This window comes from Lynx rufus, unplaced genomic scaffold (genome assembly GCF_022079265.1).
Source record: "Lynx rufus isolate CCGP_SWC_20201006 ecotype Redwood Valley unplaced genomic scaffold, mLynRuf1.p SCAF_18, whole genome shotgun sequence".
Taxonomy (NCBI): Eukaryota; Metazoa; Chordata; class Mammalia; order Carnivora; family Felidae; genus Lynx; species Lynx rufus.
The window spans coordinates 4,230,466-4,256,310 of record NW_025814832.1 but is presented as its reverse complement, the minus strand read 5'-3'; the positions used below and the strand labels follow the sequence as shown (position 1 = coordinate 4,256,310).

Genomic DNA, 25,845 nt, shown 5'->3' with positions numbered 1-25,845 from the left:
GAACAGAAATCAGTTTAAAATTAGCATAACAACCTAGGCAGTCTTTTAAATTGACTGGAAACATTAGAAACATCCCTTTAAAAGCTTCTCTATGTCATTAATTTGCTTACCAAATGCTTCTTTCACAGATAATGCAAAGGCAGACTTCAGCCTACCTCCCTTTACATTTTTTATTTAAAAAAAAATTTTAGGGGCGCCTGGGTGGCGCAGTCGGTTAAGCGTCCGACTTCAGCCAGGTCACGATCTCGCGGCCCGGGAGTTCGAGCCCCGCGTCAGGCTCTGGGCTGATGGCTCAGAGCCTGGAGCCTGCTTCCGATTCTGTGTCTCCCTCTCTCTCTGCCCCTCCCCCGTTCATGCTCTGTCTCTCTCTGTCCCGAAAATAAATAAACGTTGAAAAAAAAAAAAATTTTATTTTAGAGAGACAGCGAGCAAGCACGTGGGAGACAGAGAGAATCTTAATCAGGCTCCACTCTGAGTGATCCACTGAGTGTGGAGCCTGACATGGGACTTGATCTCATGACCGTGAGATCATGACCTGAGCAGAGTTGGATGCTCAACTGACTAAGCCACCCAGGCGTCCCAGCCTAACTCCCTTTAAATTCAAATTTCAAATTAGTGGAATCTGAATGGGATTTTATGGTATTGCAGTTTTTTACTATGGAGATTCCAGTGTGCCCAGGAGTGAAACTCCTAAAGCCTTTGCAGACGGAAAGAATAGGGTTCTTTGTATGGCAGATGTGTAGTGTAGACAATGACTAATATCACTGGTAAGATTAATTCTCCAAGAGGAGAGATTAGGGAGGAACATGTTGCTTACGACACTTTGGACACAGTACAGAAAAATTCTGTGATCCTAAGTAAACTGACTTACATGTCTGTGAAGAGAGCTGGAGAGTCGGGCCGGTGGGACTGCACATCCTGCATAGCATTCCATTCATTGACTGATGACTGATCTGAGTTGATATGGCTCTCGTAATAACTCACCCAGGTGAGAAACAGACTGCCTGGATAGTAGTTATGCATTCTGGCCACCTCACAAGCCTTGTGTAAACTCTGTAATGCAGACCTGAAAGATACATTGGGAAATAAACACTGTAGAACTGTGGGGATACCAAAAAGCCAATAATCCATGTGTACCCAGAATTCTTTCAATTTTTAGATCCTATAGAATTTGGCCTCTGGAGAATCTATTCCCTGGAATTTAAGATTCTCTGATTCTGATTATACTATATTACCTATTCATAGCATTCGGCTAGATACTTCTTGCTGAAAGATATGATGCATTATTAAGGTTGGGTTAGAGATGGGGGTAGGAGAACTGACAACCCATCAGTGAAAAACAAGTACCTATGGAGCTCATGACCCTGTGGTTGGAACATGCTATCTATGGGTGTACTATGTCACTACAGAACTAAAGATCTCAACCATTTACTACATTAACTATATAAAGATTGGTTTCCTTTGGTGCAGAATCACCTTACAGCATATATTCCCTATGATTCTCAGAGGGTCCACAAAGAACACATAGCTAGATGTCCCTAAGCCTTGAGGACATGTCCTTTCATGCCCAGGAAGGACTAATCTAATGACATTTATCATTCTTTTTTTTTTTTTTAAGGTGTTAGAACCTTTATTTTTTATTTTTAAATTTTTAATTTTAATTTTTGTTTTAAATTTACTCCAAATTAGTTAGTATATAGTGCAACAATGATTTCAGGAGTAGATTCCTTAGTGCCCCTTACCCATTTAGCCCATGCCCCCTCCCACAACCCCTCCAGTAACCCTCAGTTTGTTCTCCATATTTATGAGTCTCTTCTGTTTTGTCTCCCTCCCTGTTTTTTATATTATTTTTGTTTCCCTTATGTTCATCTGTTTTGTCTCTTAAAGTCCTCATATGAGTGAAATCATATGATTTTTCTTTCTCTGATTGACTAATTTCACTTAGCATAATACCCTCTAGTTCCATCCACATAGTTGCAAATGGCAAGATTTCATTCTTTTTGATTGCCGAGTAATACTCTACACACACACACACACACACACACACACACACACACACACACACACCCCACATCTTCTTTATCCATTCATCCATTGATGGACATCACACACACACACACACACACACACACACACACACACCCCACATCTTCTTTATCCATTCATCCATTGATGGACATTTGGGCTCTTTCCATACTTTGGCTATTGTTGATGGTGCTGCTGCTATAAACATGGGGGTGCATGTGTCCCTTCGAAACAGCACACCTGTATCCCTTGGATAAATGCCTGGTAGTGCAATTCCTGGGTCGTAGGGTAGTTCTATTTTTAGTTTTTTGAGGAACCTCCATACTGTTTTTCAGAGTGGCTGCACCAGCTTGTATTCCCATAATGACATTTATCATTCTTGCTGCATAAGTTTCCCAGTCTCTTTAAACCATTTATTCATATGCTTGAGCTACTTTCTAAGAATAGCTCTGGTTATACTAAGACTAATTAAATCTCTGACTCTGAACTTAGGAACCCAAGGGTAAACAAAACTGAAAAGTACCTTTTTTTTTTTTTAACTTTTATTTTTTTATTTGAAAAGTACCTTTTTGGTTATATACTTGGGAAAAGCTAAAGCCAGAAATGCTAGGAAGTCAGTTACATAAAAGCAGGGATCTTTCTACATTTTGTTTACTGACATATTTCAAGTACCTAAAAGAATGTCTAGTTTATGGTTGGAGCACAGTATTTGCTAGAAGAAATGTCTTATTAGCTGTTAGCTAATGCTGGTCTCCTGTGGGAAGAGGGCAGTATGAGAAAATTCTATAGGCAATCTATTTACATCTTACTTCTAAAATTTTGCCTCAAAACAGAAGTGATCCATGTTAACTTTAGAAAATTTAGGGATCTTAAGTATAAGGCAGAAATAGCCTATAATCTGGCCACCTAGAAATAACCACTGTTAAGGTTTTAGTATAGATCTTTTCAGTTTTTTTGTTTATGCATAGATCTATAATAAAGATATGATCACATTCTATATACCTTTTAACTTGATTTTACTTTGTACCTTCTTACCAACGTCTATGTCAATAATCTTCAACCAGATTCTTTTTTAATTTTCAAAAATATTTATTTATTTTTTGAAAGACAGACAGAGTGCAAGTGGGGAAAGAGCAGAGAGAGAGGGAGACACAGAATCAGAAGCAGGCTCCAGGCTCTGAGCTGTCAGCACAGAGCCCGACACGGGGCTTGAACTCACAAACCGCGAGATCATGACCTGAGCCGAAGTCGGACACTCAACCAACTAAACCACCTAGGTGTCCCATCAACCAGATTATTCTTAATGGTTGCATTATATGTAGTAACATGGAGGCACCATAATTTAATTCCTCCTTTTCAGACATTTAAATTGTTTTCCATTTTTTGCTATTATTACAACACTTATGGTTAAAATTTTTGTACACGCCCATGGTTATCACCTTAGGATAAATTCTTAGAAGAAGAATTACTAGGTTAAAAGGGCATGCAAAATGGTAAGGCATATTGGCAAATCATCCTTAAGAAAGGCTGTTCCAGTTTATTCTTCCACCAATAGTAAATGACAACGTCTGTTCCTTAAGTCCTTGTCAACCCCATATAATGTAAGTTAAAAAAGAAAATAGTTGCCAATTTAATAAAGGAAAAACATTTCAGTCCATTTTTATCAGGGAAACAAATTTTTCCCTAAAAACAAAGTTGCAGAATCTTTTAAAATGCTTCCTATTACTCAAAGTAAGCCAAATTCTCAAGAGAAGTTTGTCAGATTCTGATAATTCTCAGTGAATTTCAGTGTCATTACATAGATTGGAAGGTAAGGGCCAGCTGAGTGCAATGTACAGGATATTCAACACATGTTTTCTTTATCCAGGAAACATGTGCTTCAAAAGCATATGCCACAAGTGTCTGGGGCAAGTGCCCTAAAATACACTCAAGGCTTATTAGCCACCTCAGTTATTTTAGCTGCATACAGGATTGGGAGGCTGCAGTAACCATCTTCTCTATGAAGGAAACACCTGGTCTAAATGCTGCTTTGATCCATACATCTTTTTTTTTTTTTTCCTGTGACTTTCAGTTCACTACTCCCCATGTGGTACACCAAAAACTTTATTCTACAACGAGCTAACAGAAGTAGGACTAGTCAATTTGCTTTAGAACATCCCAGATTGAACTAGGTTATTACTTGAATCTTCACTGTCTTATGAATTAAGACTGCTTTGTACTCCTTTTCAAAATATAACTAAAAACACTGTCATTTTTGGGACTTACACTGTTTGGTTTTACTTGGGACCTAGGAACAGATATAGGTCAATTGCCTTTAAAGGAGCCTTCGTCAGAGAAGGTAAGTTTTCCGTGAGAGATTTATCTGTGAAATGTGCCCTAAATCTAAAAATCTGGCTTAAACACATAACTCTGTTCTACCTCAATTACTGCATGAAATGGTGACTCTTAAGCTCATTTGACTCTGTTTTATCCACCTCGAGTCTATCAATCCTGTTATTCAGGGGCAAATGAGCTCTCTGGAATCTTTTTTCAGGCTCCTTTATTTCCTGTTGGCTTTCATTCTGTCCATTCTGTTCCTCAGGGGGACTTCTACTACAGAACAGGCAGCTGAATGAGAAACTAAAATTCAAACCCCTGAACTCGGGGACAGACTAAATCTTAGAGTCACACCATTCCCTAGTTATATGAGATCATTTTTCTACATAATCGAGAATAAGTAAGAGTCGATTCTGTCTAAATAGAAGAGATACTCTCAGGCCAGTTATGTAACCTTTCCAAAACCTCAGTTTTCTCATCCATAAAAAGGAGCCACTAATATTATTTTGGGGAGTTGGTGTGATGACTAGATATAATCCACATAAAGCACACTGTCTGACACATAGTTAAGTAGCTCCAAAGCATCAGTACACCAGCTGATGGTTATTGACAACTATAATGTGTAGGCTTTATTTGTATTATGCAGTCTTGCAGTCACCAGCAATTTAAATGGAAACTTATCTACCTATAACTCCATCAATAATATCCCTGATTACCTTAAGAAATTCAACACTAATGCATTGTAGTACTGCAATGTTGTAGATTTGGCTCTAGACTGTTACTAACTTAAGTCAATGTGTCCCTGTAAAACTCTGTTCCAATTGGCAATCTAATCCATTAAGTGTCTTCCAGAGTCTAAGAACATCTCTGAATTTTACTTGTTTACCAATGCTTAAGGCCTTCCACTATGATAATTTGAAAACTGAACTCTTAGGTCATCTTTAACTATGAGGACCACATGAACAGATCACACAAAATCTTAAACACACAGATCATATAGCATTTTCATAGAGAACTGTGCTATTTCAAATACTACTACTCACAAAATATTGCCCTAATTCTATATTTAAAAACTTTCATAGAGACATTAAAAGTCCTCTTACCACATTGCCTGTACAGATACAGGTTTGAATATGTGCACTCTGTTATCCGTTGATACACTGAACCCACTAAGGAAAAAAATGAGACAAAAATCCACAAATGAGAGTAGGTTATTTCAGTTTTGAGTTTTTGAGGTCATTTCCCAGGCTCACAACTGCTGGCTTGGTAGAAGAAATCACCAGGTTCATGTAGAAGTTAACTGGAGTATAGTTAACTTGACTTGAAAAGCTTGACTGAAAAGCTTCAACAAATTGTCTGATTTTATCTACCAAGCAAAACGAATGGACTCCCACACTGGAGTTAGGAAATTGCATATAGTTTCCCAGCTGTAGCTACAGACAAACTGTTCTGCTGTATATTTCTATTTGGAAGTCTTGTGGGTTCTTAGCAAACCTGACCTGGGTTTTATAAACTGGAGCAAACATCTTGGTCTCTTGGGGACACATTCTAAAAACACCAGGAGGTGGGGGTGGAGGGTCACTGGAAGGAATTGGCACAGGAAAGGGGTTATACTGTAGGCTGACAGCTGGCAGAGGCAGCAAGAGGTTATTTGAAACAGAACATATCATCCTCTGGGAGAGCATTGCAACAGTCCCACATGCTCAGATGAAAGAGTGAGCCAACAAACTAGTTTTTCTTTGTTTGGATTCTTACCGTAGCCAGCCTAGAAGAACAGAAGTGAGAGGCCCTGGCAAGTTGTATTTTTACTCCACTTTACAAAACAGAAGTTTAAAAGGACTCACTGAGTTGCTGACATGACAGTTCACTTGGGCACACTGGGCCTCCCATTCAGCTGAATGAATGGGCACTAAGATGGAACCCATCCCTTGGCTTTCTGTAGGAGAATAAAAAGGGAAAGCTCTTACCCATCACCATCCAAATGAATTAGGGTGTCACTCCAGAGAGGCAGGACTAAGCCCATGGTACAAGTGCTGCTGCAAGACAAGAAACAGTCCACAGGTTAATAATGCCTATTATTCTAGGAAGCAGTTCTTTATTAACTCTTTCAACACAAAGGATAAAGCCCCTCAGCTCTAAATTCTGGCGTGTTAGGAGTGGAGGAATTTCTATCATATTACTATCAACCTAATGCATGTGCTCTGGAGCTGTATCAAACAGGTGGTTAGTTAGGTCCTTACATATTTAACAAAGAAAACTTATTGACTGAGCAACTTGTATTGCAATCTCGAAAGTGGCCACTGTCTAAAAATCCACATGCTGACTTGTGATTGGCAGGTTTCACCCCAAAGTCACAACACCTAACACAACAACAAAAAAATTTCTTTTAATATTTATTTTTTGGGGGTGGGGCAGAGAGAGAGAGAGAGAGAGAGAGAGAGAGAGAGAGAGAGAGAATGAATCTGAAGCAGGCTCCAGGCTCTGACCTGTGAGTATAGAGCCTGACAAGGGGCTCGAACCCATGAAATTTGAGATCATGACCTGAGCTGAAGCTGGACGCTTAACTGACTGAGCCACTCAGGCACCCTCCAAAACTTTTTCTAATGCCAAGAACTACTGCTGGTTGCTGAAGACCTCTGAATATATAATTTGTTCAAATTTAATTCTGAAGTTTATGTAGATTTACTAAACATCAGAACACATTCAATTGTCTAAAAGAGAAAGGGAATTAAAATATGTAAAAAAGTAATTGTTAATGGTTTGTGATCAAGTTAGAGAGAAAAGATAGACACAATACAACTTAAATAAAACAGAGCCTGGTGACAGTGCACTGAACTAGACCAGTGCTGCTGAAATGCAGAGCGAATAGGAATGTTAACAAACCAACAAAAGGACAGCCCTAGTATACTGAAATCCTATTTAAGTCACATATTAACTCAGGGAGGAAATTAGCTTTAAGTTAAGGGAATAGGTTGGGATAGAAAGCCATAGGTTCTCGGGGTGCCTGGGTGGCCCAGGTGGCTGAGTATCCGACTCTGGCTCAGGTCATGATCTCACAGTTTGTGAGTTTGAGCCCCATGTTGGGCTCTGTGCTGACAGCTGAGGGCCTGGAGCCTGCTTCGGATTCTGTGTCTCCCTCTCTCTCTGCCTCTCCCCCACTTGCGCTCTGTCTCTCTGTCTCTCTCTCTCAAAAAAATAAAATGTAAAAAAAGAAAAAATTAAAAAAAAAAAAAAGAAAGAAAGCCATGGGTTCTCAATTGTGTCTCTATCGCAACACTTCTCTGTAGTCTTCCCCAGACCTCTGCCACTTTCTCTCCTTAAGGTTGCCATAAGCCAATTTCCCCTTCCATCCAGTCTCCCAAAGGCTTTGACGCCCTCTCCCTGCCAATGTATCTAGAAGAGCAGCATGGTATAGAAGGAACCGTACACATGGGAGGCAGAACAGCAAATTATGGTTGAGAGCACGGGCTCTGGAGTCACATGGGCTCTGGAACCTAGATTCTGGCACTAACTGTATAATTTTAGACAAATTATTTAATTGTTTTATGCTCCAGTTTTCTCATCTATAAAACCAAAAACACCTTCTTTTAAAGATTAAATAACACACTAAAAATGTGTATCACAGTACCAAAACATAACAAAACACTTACACTGTATCAAAATATCTGGATTTGATCTCCTTCGGTATTTCAATTCTTTTTGGTAAGTTATTTACCCTCTCTCAGTCTTAATTCCTTCATCTTAAAATGCAGGTAACAAAACCTACTTTCATAGAGTTATCATAAATATTTTAAATATTTAAAGTGAAACAATACATATGAATAGTCACATAAAACAAATGTTGAGTATGAATTTTTGGTGAGTGTTCTAATACAACTGAAAGTGGGGGCATGGAGAGACAGGAAACATCACAAAGATGCAGTGAAAACAACATGAAGAATATCAAGCTTTGACTGTCGGGAGTCAGTGCAGGGCTGACCAAGGCCATTCCCTAGGTGGGCTGTGTCTAATGCTTTGCACTGTGCTTGCTGGTCTGTGTTACTCAATGCTCCCTCCACTAATGATTCCAGAGTTCAGGAGAGTCAAATCAAGATTGCAACAGCTTATCCACATTGGAAGGCTGGGTCTGAACTCCAGACACACAGCTATCATGCTAGAGTCCGGGGGGAGGAAGACAACTCTACCACTCTTTTCATTGAGAAGATGAGATGAGCACAAGTAAAACTTGTTTTGAAAATGGTGTCCTCAGATGGAGTGGGGTTATTTTCAGAGTAGTTCCTTTTTTCTTCTTTTCTTTTTCTTTTTGAAGTGAGTGCCTAGCCAGGTTCTCAGCAACAAGTACAGTTTGGGTATAAACACAAAACGTTTATAGCCTAGTGACAAATCTTGACATTAAGTAACTACAGAAGAAGATGCAGAGGTCTAAAAGAGTGTGATATATGAGCTTGTGATCAAACACCAGTTAAACTTTGGACAAGAGGCAGTGATATGTAGGAATCAAACATCACATTTTCAGCTTATACTCAGGCCAGGCTCCTTCTTTACATTAAGAAATAGCTTTTTCGGGGCGCCTGGGTGGCGCAGTCGGTTAAGCGTCCGACTTCAGCCAGGTCACGATCTTGCGGTCTGTGAGTTCGAGCCCCGCGTCAGGCTCTGGGCTGATGGCTCAGAGCCTGGAGCCTGTTTCCAATTCTGTGTCTCCCTCTCTCTCTGCCCCTCCCCCGTTCATGCTCTGTCTCTCCCTGTCCCAAATAAATAAATAAACGTTGAAAAAAAAATTAAAAAAAAAAATAATAAAAAAAAAAATAAAAAAATAAAAAAAAGAAATAGCTTTTTCACATGATAGGAAAGACAGGCCTGGATTAGGCACACCTAGTATTTTTTATCTAGTTTACCTTGAGTTTCATGAGATTTTTCTCCTTTAGAGTATAGGTACTTATTTTAGTACTCATCCCATTCAACAAATATTTATTGAGTGCCTATTTGTAGCAGACATTTCAAGGTGTTGGGGGTTCAAAGAAAAATTACAAAATGACACCAAAAAGCTCTATTATTTTATAATTTGAAATATATTCAATGCAATTTGGAAACCCAGGTTACCTGTATATTAAATATTTGTTATGTTTTCACTCTTATGTGGATCCTGAGAAACTTAACAGAAGACCATGGGGGAGGGGAAGGAAAAAAAAAGGGAGAGGGAGAGAGCCAAACCATAAGAGACTCTTAAAAACTGAGAATAAACTGAGGGTTGATGGGGGATGGGAGGGAGGGGAGGGTGGGTGATGGGCATTGAGGAAGGCACCTTTTGGGATGAGCACTGGGTGTTGTATGGAAACCAGTTTGACAATAAATTTCATATTAAATAAAAATGTCTTCCTTAAAATATAACACAAGACTCAAAGAACTTGTAAACAGGCTAAATGAATTGGCATATCATATCTTGGGAACTATTTGGGAAGATATGTCTGTCATAAACAATCTGGGTTCTACTTTCGTTTAGTGCTATTTTGAAACATGAACTTTTTATATTCTCTGATATAAAATGATACAAATTCCTTCAACAGCAGTTGAGCTAGAAATGATTCTAGATTACCTGAGTGCCAGTATTCTGAAGTGGGCAGCACTTTTTTTTATTATCCAAGGAGATTAATCAAACAGAAGATGGGAATTCATAATACTGAGGTTACCAAACAGAATGAAAACTAGTTTCTATAGCTTTTCACATCACATTCTGTCTTCCATAAAATAAAATTTTCTTTTGTTAGATGTGATTCAGGCAGGACCATTACTGAAGACAGATGAAATTCACTGAGGATAAATTATTGGGCACCCATATTAATAAGCATTCTTTATGATTTCTGGGAACATTTGGAACAAAGTAAAAGAGATAAGATTACACAGCTCATTTCTCACATGCTGAGTCAGGAGAATCTGAAGTTGTTGCCTTGTATCCCTAGGGGAAGACTCAAGTATAAGTTTCCACGCAATCCCAGTTCCTGTTTTATGGGGTTTCTAAGAGAAGAATCAGGAAGAACCAAAGGAAATAAGATACAGAGTAGCACTGCCCAACTGAACTTTCTGCCACAATGGAAATGTTCTGTACATGTACTGTCCAATATGGCAGCCACTAGCCACATAATAGCCAAAGTACTTGAAATGTGGCTAGTTGTGACTGAGGGACTGACATTTAAATTTTGTTTAATTTTAACTTATTTAAATGGTCACAAAGTGGTTAGTGGCTACTGTATGGGACAGCACAGATCTAGAGAGAGAAAAGTCCAAATCAGAGGTCTTAAAATACTAATGATGTAGGCAAGGTAGGTAGTTAAAAGGATAAATGCTTACTTTCTGAAAGGTCTATTGCTTAGCTAATACCAGAGGTTAAATCCATGCAGGAGAAAACCGAAATGTGGTTCATAAACCTGTGTAATTTCAGAGCATACAATTAAAGGCTGTAAGAGTTATACAAGGTAACAACTCTGGCCTCGTGAAACCACAAATAACTTTCAGGTTGACTGTACAAGTGTAGGTAAACACTTGTTTGGGAAACCTAATGACAAATGTGATTTTTTTCTTCCCAACATCAGGACAATTAGAATCACTCCCTGTCTTCTCTTTGTGGCTAAATTCTCCCAGGCCCGGATCACACTGCCAGCTACTGCACAGTTCCATTCTAGTCCTGAACCAGGAAGTCAATGCTTTGAGACATCTGGCAGGATTTCCTGAGGCTTATTATCTGGAGTGCAAAGATCTGCTTAGCCACATTCCACAGTCTTCTCAAGGTTTCTCCAGAAGAAGTGGGAAAATAAAAAAGGAAAGCAATAAACCTTACGGACACAAAAGAGCCAGGTTCTGAGTGGTGTATGGTATCTTTAAATGAAGGATGCAAAGTACTGCTAAAGCCAAAGGTGCAAGATTATAAAAGGTTCTGTTCTGAGTTTAAAGAATCAATCCCTCCCAACCCTGCCCTTCTACCTCAGAAGCAGGAAAAAGGAAGTAAAACATTTGGTAAAAGCAAGGTGTAAGGCCAAGAATAAATAGAAGAGATTGCAGTTAAAGTGGGCTCTCTTTGAACCCAAGACCCACTGGTGCACTATATTAAAGGGTGCGTGCCCTAGAATCAGCAATGTGAATCATTACTGCTTAAAATAAAGTTAACTACAAAGAAAAGGTAGCTTTTTATTCCTGGAGACTGAAGTTTAAATCATTTGCTTTATATTCATTACCACCTAAGGGTAGAGGAAGGTGAGGAATAGGTGATAAATTAGGAACACAATCAAAGACATTCACTAATCATTTTCATCCCTCAAAATTGTATGGCTAAGATAACTTTTGTGCTCCCTAGTTTTAGGCATTGACCTTTAAGAATAGAATTGGCAAAAGATGTTTTTGTAATAACTCAAAAGGCAACCGGAATAGGTTATTTAAAAAGGAGTCTTCTCATCCTCCCTTTTGGGATACCGTACCTGTCATTAGAAGAGAAATCCATTCCTAGGACGATGCTTTCTTCAGTGTCTTGTCTACCATTAGTTGAAACCACTACCATATAGCGTGTTCTATTCTGGTAAGTACTTTCTAGTCTTACAGCCTGGAAGATAACAGACAACAGATATGTTAGGAAATTTAGAAGGTTAGTTGTAGATCATTCAACCTTTTTTATATCAGCATCTTACAGCATGCTCAGGAAGACTTAAATTCACATCCCAGCTCATGTATTAACTATGAAACCTTCAGTAAGTTACTAAATTAATTGGAGGGAGATATAATAATACCTACCCCCATTGGATCATAAGAATCACATGAAATAATGCATGTAAAACACAGTGCTTGGCATAGAGTAAAAGCTCTATAAATACTTGCTACTAGCATTTATAATAACAACTACCAGGGCATGTTCTAAAGATCGAAGAGGGAAATGTGAGTTGTATGAATGTGAGCACCGGACTCATAGATGCAAGTTGCAGAAACAATTTCAATACAAAGCAAGCTATTAATATATAAGAGGAGTGTACTCAATTGAAAGATTATACACTATGAGATTTCCTTCTTTAGTTTTAGTGATAAAGACATTGCTTTTTCAGAGGCTTATATTATTTTTTTTGTCAAAAATTGTATTTATTGCTTGTTTATAGTACTTTATTTATTTATTTATTTATAATTTTTTCTTTTTTAACATTTTTATTTATTTTTGAGACAGAGAGAGACAGAGCATGAATGGGGGAGGGGCAGAGAGAGAAGGAGACACAGAATCGGAAGCAGGCTCCAGGCTCTGAGCCATCAGCCCAGAGCCTGATGTGGGGCTCGAACCCACAGACCGTGAGATCGTGACCTGAGCTGAAGTCGGACGCTTAACCGACTGAGCCACCCAGGCGCCCCTATAGTACTTTAAAAGGGCCTTCCAAAAATTTGAATATGGAAAGGATATTAAATGATATTAAGGATTTACTGTTAGTGTGATAATGGCACTGTGGTTATGCTTTTTTCTTAAGTATCTAGAGTAAAATGACATGGTGTCCAAGTTTTACTTTAAAATGTTCCAACAATGGGAAGCAAACAAGATGTCCTTCAGTAGGTGAATAAACTAAATACGTGCAGACAATGGAATATTATTCAGCACTAAAAAGAAATGAGCTATAAAGTCATGAAAAGACATGGAGGAATCTTAAATGCATATTACTTTGTGTGAGGAGTCAATCTAAAGAGGCTACATATTATATGATTCGAACTATATGACATTCTGTAAAGGGCAAACTATGGAGTCAGTAAAAAGATATGTAGTTGCCAGAGTGTAGGGGAGTACAGAAGTTTTTAGAGCCATGAAACTACTCTGTAGGATACCAAAGTGATGGATACATGTCATTACACATTTGTCAAAACCCACAGAATGTACAACACCAAGACTGAACCCTAAGGTAAACTTTGACTTTGAGTAATAATGATGTGTCAATCAATGCAGGCCCATCAATTGTAACAAATGGGGCAGGCTATGAAAGAATGGAGACAGAGAATATATGGGAAATCTCTACCTTCTGTTCAGTTTTCCTAAAACTGCTAAAAAAAAAAAAAAGGCCATTAAAATTTTTGTTAAGAGGGCACTTCTTGGGGCGCCTGGGTGGCTCAGTCAGTTGAGCATCCAACTACGGCTCAGGTCATGATCTCACAGTCTGTGAGTTTGAGCCCTGCATCGGGCTCCGTGCTGACAGCTCAGAACCTGGAGCCTGTTTCGGATTCTGTGTCTCCCTCTCTCTCTGACCCTCCCCCGTTCATGCTCTGTCTCTCTCTGTCTCAAAAATAAATAAATGTTAAAAAAAAAAAAGAGGGCATATCTTATGTTATAACAATAAATAATAACAATTATTATAATAAAGAGGGTTGGGGGAGACTTTGGGAAATGATAGAGATGTTTATGGCATAGATTGGGGTATTGGTTTCATGGATGTATACTTATCTCCAAACTCACCCAGCTGTACATATTAAATATGCACAACTTTTTGAAGATCAATTATGCCTCAATAAAGCAATTTAACAAAATTTTCCAATAAAGATGGAGGCCTGGCTGGCTCAGTCAGTAGAGCATGTGACTCTAGATCTCAGGGTCATGAGTTCAAACCCATGTTGGGTACAGAGTTGAAGCTTAAAAAATAAAAATTCCAACAAAGAAAGAAAAAAATGTGGGGGTGGGGTGGGAAACAGATGAAAAAAATGGGTTCCAGTTAACATCCATTCAAATATTACTGTACATTTACTGCATATATAATCAGAGCCAAGTGCTGAAGATTCAATGGTAGAAGAAAGATACCGTCCTTGCCCTTGCAGAGTGCACAGTCTAGTCTGCTCTTCTCTTTATCTGTTTTAATAAAAAACCAGGAAACTGCACTGGAGGCAATTTACTCTGTATAAAATACCCACCATTCCTTATCTTTCCTTATCTCACAAGAGACACAGAGTTCCAATCCCATCAACTAGCTCAAGATATCTGTCAGAAATTTGACAGAAATTTCTATTTGGGATTCTTTCAGTGCTTCTCTTGGAGTTTCCTTTCCCTCAATTCTGTCACTAATCCAAAAGTAGCCATACAAAGAGAAAAAGAAATGCAGTCACACAGCTTAAGTGAGCCATTTAGCAAGGCAGAGAGAGGTAAGACTCACTGCCATTGGCTATCTTTTTGTCTCTAATCCGATACAACTAGGAAAAGTTAGGGAAGCACAAATGGCAAAAGTGGCCATATTAAAGCTTGTTTCTAATAAGAGCTGATACAACAAGAATGTAACGTCCACCATTCTGATTCCAAGTATGCAAGGTTGAGAGAGCTGTACTGCTAACTTTATGTTCCACAAAGCAACAGAGCATTTCAAATCAAATTCATTTGTGAGAAGCTAAGAACTAATACTTAAATGGACAAAGGTCTAACAGAGAGCTGGGCCAAACGAGCATTATACACATATAGCTATGGATAGGAGTAAATGCACATGAGGAGACTGGAAGGCAGCATCAACACTCTGATTCTAGGAACACAACACAGAATATTAAACTAATCAGAAACCAGGTGCAGGTAAACTAGAATTTTTTATCAACAAGAGCTCACATATTATTACATACCTAAACTTGGGCTTGCCTTGGCAAGCTCTGAGCTAACTGTTCAGTTTCCTGAATATGTTAGAGGCTCTTTCATCCTCTGTCAAGGCTCAAATACATACAGAATGGGAACAACTGAACTGTGCTCCTGAAATTTATCCACAGCTTCTACACCAACCAGTGGCTAAGCTGAAACAAATAAAAGGAAAAAACAAATAACCTCCACAAACATTACCTATCATACAAGTTATGAGACTAAGTTAGCAGGTGGGCAGCAAGAGTTTCTTTGGGATATTCAGGGTAAACATTAGTTGTCTTAAAAAAATTTTTTTTTAATGTTTATTTTTTGAAAGAGAGAGAGAGAGAGAGAGAGAGAGAGAGAGAGAGAGAGAGAGAGAGAGAGAAAGAAAACACACAGGCTGGGGAGGAAGGGAGGGAGGCACAGAATCTAAAGCAGGCTCCAGGCTCTGAGTTGTCAGCACAGAGCCCGACAAGGGGCTCAAACCCACGAGAAACAAGGTCATGACCTGAGCTGAAGTCGGACGCCTAACCAACTGAGCAACCCAGGTGCCCCATTAGTTCTCTTTTGTAAATGTGAGGGGTTTATTTATTCATAACATCAAGAGCATTTCAAACATTTGGCCTTCCCTTGCTTATTAATATAATCATAACATCAGACCCCAAACCTAATGGGAAATGCTGATTTCCCATTTTATACTGATTTAGGATTAAGTAATAGGTACATCTCAGATTTCTTCAATTCTAGGCTTTTTAGATGGCAGAAAGGCACTTAGAGGCCTTAGGGTTTGATCTCGGACCTCTAGAGAGTACCTGTGTAATTGCTAATACGTTTTTGTTTGTTTGTTTTTTATTTTTTTGAGATCTACTTTTAGGCAATCTCTACACCCAATGTGGGGTTCAAACTTACAACCCTGAGACCAAGGGTTGCATGCTCTATCGACTGCGCCAGCCAGGTGCCCCAACTAATTCTTACTAAAAGGAAGTGGTGCTTTAATCAGGAAGTCAGAAGCCATTAACACTTATATACTCAAGAAGGTTGAGATGAAAGCTTTTATAGAAAAAACTGCAATGCAAGGTTTTAAATTTCCTTTCAAAGTTCAAGATTCTAGGTTATGGAATTAAAAATTTAAGAGCCACAGCATAAAGAAAAACCCAATACCCACCTGGGTTTGAAGTTTATTTCATATTCTTCTGTTGGGAAGAAGATTGACAAAATCTAATAATCTAATTTAACCCAACAAGTTAATCAGAGAAATGTAATTTAAAATGGCAGTTTTTTACATAATTCCTTAATATTGGAATTGGCAGTAATTCCCACATTTCCTTAGTTTCCAACATTTACATGGAATAGATGACTAGAATAAGACAACAATTCAGATGCATTTGATCAACTAAAGTTCTCACTGAAAAGAATACCACTGAAATTTATTCTAATTGTCCAGCCAAAACAATATTTAAAATTTCGAAACGTGGCAATAGTAGCAACTGAGAAAATTATTCCAAGAAACTCCATTTATTGCCTAAAGTTGAAATCTTGTTACAAGTTTCAGGTGAACTGGATTCAGCAATCTGAGGACTGGGGTAGGTCTGAGAAGTCACCTGCCTCTGCTTTATTTCTGAGAGATAAGAACTCAACCTGTTTGCAAAGCTCATCTATCAAAGAATGATGTTAAAATTTCTCTCAGTAACTAATTTAAATTTTTAATCTCATTATAAGCAGTTCACAAACACCACCTGGTAAAATACTTCTGTCCTCAGTATCATCCAACATCAAGAAATACTATTCCTTAAGCTTATACTGCACCTTTGCCTTTAATTTCTTTTTACTAAGAGTCTTACATCATGCCACTGCATGCAATGTTTATCCTCAAGGAAGCCACATTATAAAGTCCCAATGTCTAGACAGGCAGCTCACCCAATCCATCAGAGAGAAAGGTTTCAAAAGTATGTAAATATTAAATTCTAGCCAAAAGAACAAAGCAAAGTCAATCTATAAAATTAAAATAGACTTCAGATGTGATACTAATAAACTAAAGAACACTGTTTTCAAAAGAAACAGAGCTTGAGGGAGTCTCAGGATTTTATTCCTTCAGTCTATCTCTATGAAATTCTTCAATTAAAAAAATCTATGTATTATATTCTTTGTAGCCATTAAAAACAGATTTATTTGCTGACATGGAAAGATATCCATAATAAAGTGTGAAGAAAGCAGGTTATAAGACAGCATTTATATTTTTTCTATTTCATCTTTAAAAATGTTTATTTATTGATTTTGAGAGAGAAAGAACGCAAGCAGAGAAGGGGCAGAGAGAGAATCCCAAGCAGGCTTGGCACTGACAACACAGAGCCCAATGCAGGGCTCAATCTCACAAACTGAGATCACGACCTGAGCTGAAATCAAGAGTTGGATGCTTGACCGAGTGAGCCACCCAAGGAGCCCCTTATCTCATTTTTGTAAAAAAAAAAAAAAAAAAAAAGGTGCTTTGACATACACTCTTTTCTCCTTTTATTATTATTGTTTTTTAATGTTTATTTTTGAGAGAGGGAGACAGAGTGCAAGAGAGGGAAGGGCAGAGAGAGAGGGAGACACAGACTCCGAAGCAGGCTCCAGGCTCCAAGATGTTAGCACAGAGCCTGCTGTGGGGCTCCAACTCACAAACCATGAGATCATGACCTGAGCTGAAGTGAGATACTTAACCAACTGAGCCACTCAGGCACCCCTCTCTTTTCCTTTTAATTCTAAGCTCAGATCAAGTGTAAGAAGCCTTCATTGTTTGTTTGTTTGGTTTTTTAATAGTTTTCTTTTATTTATTTTGAGAGAGAGAGAGAGAGAGCACGTGCACAAGGGAGGGCAGAGATAGGTGGGGAGAGAGAGAATCCCAGCAGGCTTCATACTGTCAGCATGGAGCCTGATGCAGGGCTCGAACTCATGAATCGTGAGATCATAAGTCAGATGCTTAGCTGACTGAGCCACCCAGGCCCCCCGAAACCTTCATAGTTATAAAGATCAGTAGTAAAACCTTTTCATTGCTCAAAACTGATTAGCCTTTCATATACACACATTTCCCCTAATTTCCTTCATCCATGAGCAAGTTGTCAGTTATTCAGTCACTTTTTTTTCAAATGTATTTATTTTAAGAAAGAGAGAGAGACAGCATGAGCAGGGGAGGGGCGGGGCAGAGAGAGAGACAGAGACAGAGACAGAGAGAGAGAGAGAGAGAGAGAGAGAGAGAGAGAGAATGAATGAGAACAAATGAATCCCAAGCAGGCTCCGTGCTGCCAGTGCAGAGCCTGACTCGGGGCTCAAACTCACAAACTGTGAGATCATGACCTAAGCTGAAACCAAGATCACACATCAGGGAGACTTGTAGGTTTTCTGATACTCAGATTTGGCTATTTTTTTTTTTTTCAACGTTTATTTATTTTTGGGACAGAGAGAGACAGAGCATGAACAGGGGAGGGGCAGAGAGAGAGGGAGACACAGAATCGGAAACAGGCTCCAGGCTCTGAGCCATCAGCCCAGAGCCCGACGCGGGGCTCGAACTCACGGACCGCGAGATCGTGACCTGGCTGAAGTCGGACGCTTAACCGACTGCGCCACCCAGGCGCCCCAAATTTGGCTATTTTTATCATTGATCCACTTCAGCAAGAGCAGAGTCAGAGAATCTGACACATACTTTTATATATACACATAAGACTGGAAGGATGCTTATCCAAATTACTAAGAATTGTTTTTTCAGAGTGTAAGATACAAAGTGATTTTTACTTTCTTCCTTATACCTTTCTGTTTGTATGATTTTTAAAACTTTTGTATTTAGAAAAAATAAACCCATTTTCATTTTGAGCAACTATCAATGAACTATAAAAAACAAAACCAAAAAACTCCTTATTTTCTTAAACTCTTCTACAAAGTGAAAGTACTAAAAAACATCTCCCTGTATCTTATGAGCACCTTACCTCTAGTAAAGAACATTGAACTTACTTCAAATGTTAAGAAAGTTTTTTATTTCCCAGTCTGTTTTTTTTTTTTTAACGTTTATTTATTATTGACAGACAGAGAGACACACAGAGTGTGAGCAGGAGAGGGGTGGAGAGAGGAGGAGACACGGAATCTGAAGCAGGCTCCAGGCTCTGAGCTGTCGGCACAGAGCCTGATGTGGGGCTTGAACCCACAAATGTGAGATCACAACTTAAGCCTAAGGCAGATACTTAACTGAGCCCCCCAGGTACCCCCTGCTCCAGTCCATTTTATGTTAAATGGGTCTTTGATAATGTGCAAGAATACCAAAAAACCCACTGTCTTTATTTTATCAGCTACAGTTTTCCTAAGTACTGAAGTTAATGCTTGAGACTGTATTTGGAATGCAGAGCTTCCCTGAAGGAAAAACTGGTTCAGTCTTATTTTCAATGCTAAAGCAAAATGTGGGATTTGGTGCCTCTATTTGTTGTTTGGTTACTGAAAAAATAAAGGCAGGGCTTTCAGTTGACTATCAAACTTTTAACCTTATGTACAAGTCCCAGGATGAGAATTTTAGCATTCCAAATTTAACTCAAAACAAAAGGCCTTGCTTTGAGTCTACAAATGCTCCTTTCAGTTAGAAAAGTGCTAATTTGTCCAAAGTCACACAATGTATTCACTCATTTTCTTGAAGATGACTCACTCAATAATCTGAAACATAATGACTATGTGTTTGTAACAATTCAAAACAACTGTAAAATGGCTGGTCATTTAAACTGAATTAATTCAGAGGCATCAGTTACATTTTCTGAATTTGTATTTTATAAATGTAAAGCAGCTGAAGTTGCACATTTTAGCAGGGGAAGAAAAACAGTTAATTGCCAACTCTGCCTTCCTAACTGCTTCCTTAATGCTCTCCTGTGGTTAAAATTATTTTAACATTTAGAGGTACATTCTAAACTCCAGAAGGTTATCAAAGAGAAAAAGATAAAGTAAGTGCTGACAGACCTCAACTTTAGCTCTACCAAATCACACAAGTTTTGGAAACTATAAACAAATATATCTAATGGACATCTAGTACGCGCAAGTGACCATTATTATGGGTTCTAGAGGAGGTGTTCTCAAAGTGTGACTCCTGGATCAACAGCATCAACATCACTCGAAAACTTGTTAAAAATGCAAATTATCACTGCCTACCCCTTCCCAGATCAAACACTGTGGGTGGAGTCCAGCAAATGGCAGTTCAACAAAGCTTTGCAGGTGATTCTGATGGGCTCCAAGGTTTGAGTATCTGCTTTCAAGCATTTAAAAAATTTTGTTTTTACATTTATTTATTTTTGATAGAGAGAGACAGAGCACAAATTGGGGAGGGGCAGAGACAGAAGGAAACACAGAATCCGAAGCAGGCTCCAGGCTCCGAGCCATCAGCACAAGCCTGACATAGGGCTCGAACTCAAACCACAAGACCATGACCTGAGCCGAGGTTGGACGCTTAACTGACTGAGCCACCCAGGTGCCCCTGCTTTAGAGCATTTTTGCTCTAAGGGCTGTACCCCACTTTGTTCAATTATAAATAAGTGTTAAGATAGAAGTATATAAAAATATAGACAGGATTTACGTAAGTGTATGATGTGATTTTCAGATTAGGATATAAAATAATGATGTAAGGATTTATTTCATATTCTTTAAATTTCAAAGGAAGTTTCTCAAAAAAATTGGTGGTCATTTTAAGAAGGTGACAGAGGTAGCATCTGAGAGGACAAAATGACCTAATTTAAACACAGAACAAATAAGTGAATGAAAAATCAGTTAATCACTATAGAGTTCAGAGATCTGATCATCAATTTTCCATTTACTCTTGTATTCTACTTATTATCTCTCTCCCCGTTCAGACAGCAGAGATCAACTATTTGAACTGAACGTGCCAGTAGAAACCCACTTTCCAAGTTACCACCCAACCTAGAAAGGCCCATCATCACATGCTTGGATTACTGCAATAACTGCTTAGTGGCCCCCCATGACTTAAATGGCTTCCTCCTCCCACTATTCTGTATTAGATTCTGAGGAATCTCTTTCTCTCTCTCTCTTTCTCTCTCTCTCTTTTAGATGTAATCTCTACACCCAATGTAGGGCTCAAACTCAAAACCCAGAGATCAAGAGTCAGATACTTTACTGACTGAGCCAGCCAGGCACCCCTCTCAAATACTATAGCTGTTCCATCGAATTCCTTGCTCAGAACCCTGTAATGTTTCATTACTGCTTACTGAGGTACTACCTCCAAGTATTAATCTAGACAGTCAGATAGGGAATGTAAATGAGAGAAGGAGGCCACATGAAAACTAAATGGGTAAAAATGCTCTTCACTTTTCTTAAAGAAACATACTCATCCCATTTTTGTTTTCCTACTTGAATTAAAGTTCTACACTACAAGAAAACAGTGAAGATATGATGACAAATGGAGACACCTGGCTTCAGTGTCTAGAAGACCACAGGATATGTGGGGATTCGGTAAATTAAGAGCCTGGGCCATACCAATGCCTGCTCCTCCAGGTCTAGCAAGTTTTGTCATGTGAGAATAAGATTCCAGTGTTGCCAGATTTTTAGATTTTTGAGGACAAGCTTCAAGTATTGATTTTTATGTGAAATCATTCAACTTTAAAATTCTGGCTTGGAGTCAAAAACAAAACATATCTGCCAGTTTGAGACCTCTAGTATGGAGCATTAAGGTCCTATTTGCCTGCCTTTTTTCTGGTATCTTATCTTCCTTATAGTAACAATAATCCCCAGATTTAGGCAGCAATAAGCTTTCACGTCTACTTGGTCCTCTTAACTGTGAGAGGCAGAAAGGAGATGGACTCAAACAAGCTAAGTAACTTGTCCAACATCACATGATTAGTAACAGCCGAAGCCCAGGTCTCCTGACTCAGAGACCAGCACAAATCCCTGGTCCTTTTACTCTCTCCTTGTCCCTTCTTAACACGTGTGCTTTTGCTTTGTCATGTCCTCATCTAGAAGGACTGTCTTCTTTTCTGCTAATGTAAATCCATCATCATTCAAGACCCAGCTCAAGCTTTACTGTATATGTAACCCCCCCCCCCTTTTTTTAATGTTTAATTATTTGAGAGTGACCGAGAGAGTGAGCAAGAGAGTGAGCGAGAGCAAGCACAGCCAGGGAAGGGGCAGAGAGAGGAGAGAGAGAGAATCCCAAGCAGGCTCCACGCCCAGCACAGAGCCTGACGTGGGGCTTGATCTTACAACCATGAGATCATGGCCTGAGCCGAAATCAAGAGTTAGACACTTAACCAACTGAACCACCTGGGCACCCCTACATAAAAACCTTTCTAACTAAGCCAAGTCTCCAAGTATTCTTTCTTCTGAAATTCAGTTGTTATGGTCAATAACTCACAAACTGGTGCTTATCAACAGCTCTGACTCATCAAATTATTTTGCATCATTTCACCTTAACTCCTATCCCCAATTATATTCTAAGCTTGCTGATAGTGCAGACATGTTATTCTTTTTTTTGTTCCACATAGTTCCCAGCACTCTGCTGGTACATAAAAATGACTGTTTAATGTTTGCTATCTTGGAAAGTCTTTTGAGGAAGAGTTTTAGTAATGATAGCACTAACTTACCAGCCTGATGTTGTCTTCTGGGCGCAGTAATATGAACATTGCTTGGAGATGCTGTTGGAGATCACCTGGTTAAATTGGTAAAACAAAACAATAATTATTCCTCATTGTAATGTCAACAGAGAGGATTCCTTCTACCTTAATAACCTGTGTAAAAGAAAGTTCTGGGTCACTCAAGGACTGTAATTAGAAATTAAGTGAATGTCTTAATATGATTAACTTCTTTTTAAGTGAAAAGACAGAATGGCAGACTGCATCTCTATATATTTACTTTTAGCCTGTACTATATTAAAATTTGCTTTGTGTCTGTCCAACGGAAAGTGCACTTGAGAGCAACCTCTGTTCCATACTGCAGTGGGTGCTGAAAAGAGCAACAGTGATATATGTCCAGGCACAGACACCACTGGCTGTGCTCTCAGGCACACTGAAGGTAGCAAGGAAGGAATCCTGAAAATGAGGTGTGTGACTGAGGTTAGAATTATCCCTAACTTTAAAAAAAGCTAGCCATTTTGCCATTCTTATTCCTGTAAATCTTCTGTTGCATTTAACCTAAGAAGATTTTTAGATTTCCCATAAAATAATATCAATAGTTAATGATTTCCATATTAGTGGCTGATATTAAAATAAGAGTTCTCATTAAATATAGCAGATCCCAAGAAATAAATATTCCACTGAACCTATTATTAGGTACTTTAACACAGCCAATCAGTATTTGAAAACATACTTGTTCCTATACATTCTATAAAACTAAGTTGAAATTTTTTTGTATTAAAGTATTAGAAAACCTGAGGCTTTCGCTAGTAGAAGATAATTAGATAACATACTGGTTTTTAATTTTTTTTTTTTAACGTTTATTTATTTTTGAGACAGAGACAGAGCATGAACGGGGGAGGGTCAGAGAGAGAGAGGGAGGCACAGAATCTGAAACAGGCTCCAGGCTCTGAGCTGTCAGCACAGAGCCTGACGCGGGGCTCGAACTCACGAACCGTGAGATCATGACCTGAGCCGAACTCGGACGCTTAACCGACTGAGCCACCCAGGCGCCCCGATAACATACTGTTATAAATAATGACAATCAGAGAACAAAAAACTTCATTCGTGTCCATCCAGATCTGTCTCTTTTTTAAGAGTCTAAAGATTCTGATGTTCTCACATTATCTTGAAATCTGCATACAAAATTTTCCTCCAGGTTAACTTCAACTCTTAACTATGAGATGAAATACTGATATATGCAAGAAGTGGTGAGGGGGAAGAAGGAAAAAGTAGGTTAGCAAACAGGTATTTGTCTAAAAGGTCAGCAAGTCTGGGGCAACCAGGTGGCTCGGTTGGTTAAGTGTCTGACTCGTGACTTTGGCTTAGGTCATGGTCTCACAGTCATGGGATCAAGCCCTGTGTCAGGTTCTGCACCAGGCATGAAGCCTGCTTAAGATTCTCTCTTTCTCTCCCTCTGTCCCTCTCATGCTCTCTCTCTCTTTCTAAATAAATAAATAAATAAATAAATAAATAAATAAATAAAGGTCGGCAAGTCTGAAAGACTTTCCTTTTTCTTTCCTTTTCTTAAAGAATAGTTTTCTTGCCTCACTCCCACCCCACCCCTATTTCAGTGCTGGCTTCTGACCAATTCCAGTATTGCAGAATCTTTTAACTTTCAAAATTAAAAAACAGAGTCATTATGTTTGGCCAGGTCTGTTCTGCTACATTTCAAACCCAGAGACACAATCTAAGTCTCATGTGTAAGAACCAATATGGGCTCATAGGTATAAAACCAAGAGAAATTAAAACATGTCCACACAAGAGCTTATACATACATATTCATAGCGGCATTACTCATCACAGCCCAAAATGGAAACTCAACTGTCTATCAACTGGTGAATGGAAAAATAAAATATAGTATATCCATACACTAGAATATTATTTGGTCATAAAAAGGAATAAAGTAGTGATACACAGTATAATGTAAATGACCCCTGGGCACCTGGGTGGCTCAGTCCGGTTAAGCATCCAACTTTGGCTCAGGTCATGATCTCATGGTTTGTGAGTTTGAGCCCCATTTTGGGCTCTGTGCTGACAGCTCAGTCTGCTTTGGATTCTGTGTCTCCCTCTCTCTCTCTGCCCCTCCCCTGCTCACACTCTGTCTCTCCCTCTCAAAAATAAATAAGCACTAAAAAAAATTAATATAAATGATGCTTGAAAACATTATGCTAAGTGAAAGGAGCCTGTCTCCAAAGAGCGTTTATATAATTACACTTATATGGAACACCCAGAACAGGCAGATCTATATATAGAGAAAGTAGATCAGTGGTTGTTTAGGATTGGCAGGGAAGGTGGGGAATATAGGGAATGACTGCTAATGGATAACTGGGTTTCTTTTGGGGGTGATGAAAACATTCTAAAATTAGAGCGATGGTTGCACAACTCTGTACATATGAAAAAAAAAATCACTGAATGTATACTTTAAATGAGTAAATAGAGTGAATTATATGGTATGTGAATTATATCTCACTAAAAGTGTTTAAAAAAAAAAAGAACCAGTGTGGGGAGAAGACAAAGTGTTAGGAATAAACAATGAAGAGTGACTTAAGTTTCATGTTACAATTGAGTTAAGCAGCTGAGGCTTTTTAAAAATTAAGATTTCTTCTGTTCTATCAGGACAAATAGCCTGAGGAAAGGATTTTTAGGATGGAGAACTTGTAGAGGACAACCATTTCTGGGCAATAGTGGGCCTAAGTCCCTACTCTAAGTGCTACTGGCCCCAAGATCCAGATGGCTTCTTTGAAGGTCAGGCAAAAGTCAGGGAGCCCTATCCCCACTGTAAGGCTTCTTATGTGAGCTGGGTATATGGAAGTTCAGGTTTGTTAGCAGTGAAAAGTACTGCCAGTAAGTAAACTGGGTGTATTCTACCGGGAACCTTCATTGCTAAATCATAGAAAAATTCATTAGAGTATATTTGTACCTTAGTATTTGTCCAACAAAAATTTACTGAATACCTACTACATATATAAGGCATTCTGCTAAGTGCCAGAAAAATAGTGAGAATGAAGGAAAAGTGATTATAGCACAGTACAATTCTTTCCTTCACTATCACAAAACTGTTGGAGAAATGGGAATGGGATAGTCAGCCTTGTAGAACAAAACAAAAGGCTAAGAAACCAAGAAAGGAATGGTATACATGGAACTTTACCTGCATGCTTGTTGCGTCTGTGGCTGATTCTTGGTGTGGATGAGCCATTTCCCCGTGGCAGAAAAAGGGCAGCACCTTTGACAGTTAGAAAGCTCTCGCTGATGCTGTCAGGAAAAAGTCAAAACAAAACGAATTAT

At 38.8% G+C, this 25,845-nt stretch overlaps 1 protein-coding gene and 1 non-coding gene across 7 annotated transcripts in view; both read right to left on the bottom strand.

Moving 5' to 3' along the window:
- The window catches only part of SSH2 (slingshot protein phosphatase 2), a 257,857-nt gene that overhangs the window by 41,168 nt on the left and 190,844 nt on the right, over window positions 1-25,845 (bottom strand). For 3 of the 6 annotated variants that reach the window (XM_047080685.1, XM_047080689.1, XM_047080687.1), the window contains 6 exons: window positions 25,709-25,812; window positions 22,531-22,595; window positions 11,808-11,929; window positions 6,309-6,377; window positions 5,445-5,510; window positions 872-1,066 (listed from right to left, as the gene is read on the bottom strand). In XM_047080685.1, coding sequence (XP_046936641.1) covers window positions 872-1,066; window positions 5,445-5,510; window positions 6,309-6,377; window positions 11,808-11,929; window positions 22,531-22,595; window positions 25,709-25,812 — 621 coding nt within the window. Of the gene's footprint in view, window positions 1-871; window positions 1,067-3,231; window positions 3,619-5,444; window positions 5,511-6,308; window positions 6,378-11,807; window positions 11,930-22,530; window positions 22,596-25,708; window positions 25,813-25,845 lie in introns of those variants that run through there. The other 3 variants (XM_047080686.1, XM_047080690.1, XM_047080688.1) reach the window with 3 other exon arrangements.
- On the bottom strand, window positions 18,268-18,350 carry LOC124513653 (small nucleolar RNA U2-19). Its single transcript, XR_006962481.1, has one exon. It is a non-coding gene; the product is annotated as a small nucleolar RNA U2-19 (small nucleolar RNA).